Source organism: Lynx rufus, unplaced genomic scaffold (genome assembly GCF_022079265.1).
Source record: "Lynx rufus isolate CCGP_SWC_20201006 ecotype Redwood Valley unplaced genomic scaffold, mLynRuf1.p SCAF_10, whole genome shotgun sequence".
Classification (NCBI taxonomy): domain Eukaryota; kingdom Metazoa; phylum Chordata; class Mammalia; order Carnivora; family Felidae; genus Lynx; species Lynx rufus.
In genome coordinates, this window is record NW_025814824.1 from 70,692,227 (window position 1) to 70,698,347 (window position 6,121).

General features: G+C 42.4%; 1 protein-coding gene across 1 annotated transcript in view; it reads left to right on the top strand.

The window, feature by feature from the left end:
* LOC124524507 (paralemmin-2) overlaps window positions 1-4,391 on the top strand; it is a 73,354-nt gene extending 68,963 nt beyond the window's left edge. The window contains exon 7 of the mRNA XM_047096814.1: window positions 3,652-4,391. Within this exon, the coding sequence (XP_046952770.1) occupies window positions 3,652-4,391 (740 nt within the window). The remainder of the gene's footprint in view (window positions 1-3,651) is intronic.
* Window positions 4,392-6,121: the final 1,730 nt, after the last annotated feature.

The window sequence follows — 6,121 nt, forward strand, 5'->3', positions numbered from 1 at the left end:
GAAGGATGTGAGAAGGAATCCAATTCATATCCCCACCGGAAGCATTTCTTACGTTTCCTTTTCTTTCCTCTGCATATCCCCTCCACTGCCACAAAAATGTTCCCTCTCCATCCATATTGCACACAGCTTTTATGAGCTCTCCTTCTGAATTCCTTCTTTCTCAACTCTATTGTGTGTGTGTCTACTTAGCTGTTCGAGCACAGAACTTCTCCTCATCGTCTTTTCTGTCCAGTCTTTGAATCCAGGAACAGGCAAAGACAAAATGAGGGTTGGGGGTTAAGATGACGGAGAGAGGAAGATTGGACCAACAATGACAGCATTCTCATTGGTGGGCAAAAGAAGAAAGACATCTCTAAAGATTCCCATGTTAATAATTTGTATCCGATCACATATGGATATGAAAATGTTTTGTTCCATATTCTGTACTGATTACAGATCAAGGTGTCATTTTGTTCACATATTACTGGATGGATAATTAGATATTGTACCTATAACTGGCAATCATTAGTACCATCCTTATTTACAAATATGTCCCGTGAGTGTTTTAATAGTAATAGGACATAATAACCCAAAATGGTGCTTTTTAAATTATAAGTGTAATATTTAAAGAAGAGGCTTTGGAGTCCGTGCAGAATTTTAAATGCCTATTCTGTTTCTCTGGTGACACGCTTTGTGGAAAATCAGGAAATAACTGAGACAAATATTTCTCTTGACATCACCATCATTGTGTGAGCCCATGTGCTTCTGAAATGACAAAGATCGGTTGGTCTCTCACTGTGTCACTGAAGGAAACTCAAGATCTTTGTGCTGAATAAGTGAAACTTTCAAAATGGACATGATGAAAATCAAGCATTGGATCTGACTTCACAATCTTTTTAGTTAAGTGTGAACTGTGAACAGACTGTATCTTATTACCCAAGCAGATGGAACAGTATCGTTGCTATTTTCTTAACCAGTTCAAACATTAATTACTGTGTGTACCTTTTCATGGGTGTCGTGTTATACAAAGTATTTGTGACTAGATTAAGGCAACCAAAGTAGACTTTTCAATTAGTAGTGTTTGTTTCACAGGTGTGTATATCGGGTACCTTCTATACAAAAGACTTCAAGGTAGGTGCTGGTGGGGAGGGGGGCATCATAGAAAGACGTCAGGCAAAACACTAGCCTTTAGTGATCCTAAAACTCTATGGAGCTAATAAAACATTCCCACAAATAATTATACTACTGAGTGGAAAATGTGAAGCACCTTCAGAGAGGTTTAGAAATGTTCAGAGACTCTTAAGAAGAGCGAGAGGGGGCAGTGGCTGACTCAGTTGCAAGAGTGTGAGACTCTTGATCTGGGGATTGTGAGTTCATACCCCATGTTGGGGGTAGAGATTACTGAAAAAAACTAAGTTAAAAAAAGAGAGAGGGATGCCTTAGAGATGGAAGAGTCAAAGAAACCTTCTGGAAGAGGAGGCAGCTGACTGGGCATTGGTGGATGGGTCGTATTTGGATGTACAGAAACTTAAAAGAAGGACGTTTCAAAAGAAGGGAATCTTAAAAGCAGGAAGAGTTGAGGTGTGGGATGGTAACACCAGTTACTAGATTATGCTAGAGGAAAAGGGAGCCATTGAACATGCGGCTGCAAAGATCACTTGGATCTTCTTAACATAGTTGGGGAGCTTATAGTTATTCTGAAAGAGGTAAGGACTCATAAGCAGAGATGCCACATGGGAAAGGCAGGCTGGGCAGGGAGACAGCAGGCAGGGAAGGATGTTAAATTCTGGGAATAGTGAGTTTGCTGTGGCCGGGGTGTACATGGAATGAGAGGGGCTGTGAGGCAAGCCTTGAAAGGAAGTTGCAGACAAATTCCAAGGGGAATTATATGCCAAGCTAAGGCATTTGGCATTTATCCTATAAAGACGCAAGGAACCAACACAGGGTTTGTGGAGAGGGTGCTATGGGCAGAATGGAGTATAGGCTAGCAGGGTTGGCAGCCTTTTTCTATAAATGGCCTGATTATAAATATTTTAGGTGTTGTGGAGCACATATTCTTTTTTTTCCTTTTCTCTTTCTTAAATTCTTTTTTTCTTTATGTTCTTTTCTTTCTTTACCTTTCTTTCTTTTTTTCCTTCCTTCCTTCCTTCCTTCCTTCCTTCCTTCCTTCCTTCCTCCTTCCTTTTCTTTTAATAATATTTTAAAAATATATAACCACTCTTTGCTCCTCTGGAAATACAGAAACAAACCTTGGGCCCCTTCTGCCCCCTGCTATGAGAAGTGACAGGTGAACTTGGGCACAGCTGTCATGCAGAGAGCAGAAGGGGGCCTGATCTGAGGCAGTGGTAATAGAGGCAGTGGTGAGGAGGTACAAGGGGAGAAGTATGAAATGCAATTAATTTCTCACAACAATTGTTTGGCTATGGAAGAAATTAGGAAGGAAAGGACGAATCAGGTGTGATTCTGAGGCTTCTCGCTTGAGATACTGTATGGTGCTGGTGTTATGTAAAACCAAGGCTATGGAGGAGTTTTCAGAGAAGGTGGATTCAGTTTTGAAGCTGTGGAGGCTGATGTATCCATGGGTCATCCAGGGAAAGGGTGCCTGGGGACAGTTGGCCTTATGGGACCAATGGTCAGTTCCCTGGCATCCAGAATGTGTGCCTCTGGCCACAGAATGTGTGCCTCTGTGTAACAGATTTGAAAATATGGAGTGTCACACAAGACTAGAACAGGGAAGACCATGTCCTTAGGAGCCCCAGATAGGCAGCGGGGTTTGGGATGAGCTGGAGAGGGCTAGTCTGATTGGGAAGAGCAGGTAGCATGCCCTTCCAGTAATCTAGGGGAGCAGAAGTGGTGTCTCAGATTGAGTAGTGGCAGTAAAAGAGAAAGAAATTGATGGATGGGGCAGAATCACGAGGACCTGGCTCGTGTGCTGTGCACACGGCAGAAGAAGGGGCCTTCTGTAGTCATTGTCCCCGAGTTCCAGTGTCACAGGATGACACTACCTCTGTCTTGTTCTTTTAATGGTTCGTGTTTCAGAAACCTAGCTAAGCAATTGGAGTACTCAGAGCATGGAATCTGACTGCTTTTGTCACTTCAGTTCCTGCACACACCCTGTTTTACCAAACAGTGGAGGATAGCCAGGTCCCACCTGCAAAATCCTTTGCATATTCTTATTCTCCATTAACAGTAAGAGGAAATGCAGGAAAAAAAAAAAAAAACAACAGTAGAGTGCTTGGGGAAAGAATTGGAAAAAGATTCAAGGTTTTGGAATTATGGTATTTCATAACCAGGGCCTATAAAATTGCCTATAAGATAAGGGTAAGGTCTCAATCAAGGTAAACTTGCATGTCACCAGCCTCCCTGTAATTCATTACGTTGGATCCAAACAGTCGCTTGTGGTCTTATTTTAGCAGGTCTTCCTTAAAAGTATAAGTGCCACTGAGATATAGTAACTCTGTACACCTGGCTTCCCAGTGTATTAAGCTTCTGTGTTCAAATACATATATAACCACCTCTGTCCACAATGTGCACTCAACTCTAACACTCAAGATGCTTGGCAGTTAGACTAGAAAGGGCACAAAACCTTTTTTTTTTGTCTGTTTGGCAATTAACCATTCACTGGCTTTTTTTGTTGTAACATGCACTTCCTTTCTCTTGTTTTCATTCAAGCTGTGTACGCCATGGAAATTAATGTGGAGAAAGACAAACAAACAGGAGAGACCAAGATTCTCTCTACATCCACCATTGGCCCAGAGGGGGTCCATCAGAGAGGAGTCAAAGTCTATGATGACGGTACCAAAGTAGTGTATGAGGTGCACTCAGGAGGCACTGTAGTAGAAAATGGAGTGCACAGATTAAGCTCAAAGGATGTAGAAGAGCTTATTCAGAAGGCGGGACAATCAAGCTTCAGAGGAGGGCACGTGTCAGAAAGAACTGTGATTGCGGACGGGAGCCTCAGCCACCCTAAGGAACACATGCTCTGCAAAGAAGCCAAGTTAGAAATGGTACATAAGTCTAGGAAAGATCATTCTTCCGGGACCCCAGGGCAGCAGGCCCCAGCTCCCAGCACGGAAGGGCCAGAGGCAAACTTGGATCAGCCAGTCACCATGATTTTCATGGGCTACCAAAATATTGAGGATGAAGAGGAGACTAAGAAGGTGCTAGGCTATGATGAAACCATCAAGGCTGAATTGGTCCTCATTGATGAAGACGATGAGAAGTCATTGAGGGAGAAGACCGTGACGGACGTGTCCACTATCGATGGGAATGCGGCAGAGCTTGTGTCCGGGAGGCCAATCTCAGACACCACAGAGCCCTCATCCCCAGAAGGGAAGGAAGAGAGCCTGGCCACAGAGCCAGCCCCAGGTACCCAAAAGAAAAAGCGCTGTCAATGCTGTGTTGTCATGTGACCACTTCTTTCTTCCCTTTTCTTCTGGGCAGCCTCTGTGCTCTCCACCACTTACGTAGACCTCACTGTACCACTAACTGCAATACTGTGAACTGGAAGCAAACACCTGCCTTGCCTTGCAGTTGGATTGCTTTGGTCTTTCTTATTTTTCCCCTCTCATTTTTCTCCAGTTTCCTCACCTGAGAGACAGCGTGCATGTGTTTGCTTCATTCTTTCCAAGAACTTGCTTTTCCTCTACACCTTTCCTTGTGTCTTCGAGAGTGAATCGATTTCTTACTGCTCGATTGGAATGGACTCTTCACATCAGCCAGTTATCTAGTAGCCTTAATTCACTTGACTGGAATTGAACCCAGTGGTACCGGGGGTTTCATTTTGTAGTGTGTTCCTATAATGTAGTCACACGTCACCACGTCGCTGACTTCTCCCTTGCCTCCCTTGCTGTGGATCTTTGCTTTTATATCTCGTGTGGCAAAATGCTGTTGGCTCTAGCTGGTAGCTAGTGTGGCCAAAAGTGGACCTTACTTAGTCTGTTCAATCTAGGGTGATGCTTTTTGCTGCCTTACATAAGCTTCCAGATTACAGTATTGTGCATCTATGGCTTTCCTTCTGTTAAAACTGAAATGAAGTTGATGGAAAAGAAAAGAACCCAGTGCTTTGTCACGGCTGAAATGTAGGGACTGATTCCGTAACCTGCCCATCGGCAGCTGCCTCTTTCTGCGGCTTAACTGATGGACCCTTTATATATGAAGCACCATTTTTAATTTTCTAAGGACATGAAACAGACATTGTTTTGAGCATTAGTAGTGATCTCTAAACTTAGGCATATCCATGAGCCTTGCTTCTATTGTCTCAAAAAAAAAGTCAATTTTTATATTGTTTTCTTTTTCACGGATATTTTCTGATCATGTTAATGTATTTTCGACGAAGGGATCATTTTGAGGAGTATCTCTGCAGTGACCCTATTTCTAAACCAGTCTTTCTGACCTACAGTGGTCGCTGCCATGTTTCCACTTCATTGTGGACGGACGGTGCTGGAACTGAATTTACCTGTTCATCTCACCCGCCCGCTTGATTACAGAGCCTTACTTCTGGACTCTTTTCTTTCTGTCCCCATGAGAAAGAGAATGTTTCCCGTGACGTCACCATGGAGGTCTAGCCAGCCCTCAAAACAAACTTGAGAATGTAAAAAAATGTTTAACAAAGACCTGTCTTCTCCACGTTAAGCACTTAAACTCATTCTGCAAGTACCAATTGAGTGGCACATAGCTGAGCTGCCTATTAAGGCATGTTTCTTAAACTTTTGGGGATTTCGGAACATCAAAGATGAGGGGTTTTTTTTTTGTTTCTTTTTTTCTAGAACACAATGAACAGTTCTTTAAATAAATTCTTAGCATTCTCCCAAAGCAAACAACCACATGGGTTAGTAAAACCAAAGGGAAGCAATTTAGTAAAATAATAATACAGTAATAAAACAAAGATGTAAAATTTTAAATGATTTTAATAACAGAGATATCGCAACTTGAAGATATTTGCCCAAGTGTTCATGGCATTGTTGTGAATCGTTCACAAAATTTATCTATGTTCCGTAGAACATAGTTTTTAAAAACATACAGTAAGTCATACGACATCAAGGCTAACTTCTGTGGAAAGTCGATGAGAAAAAAATAAGGTCGTCTTGAGAGAATTTCTTAATAGAACCAGCTAAATTTGTTCTAAATAGCTTTCTCAGTG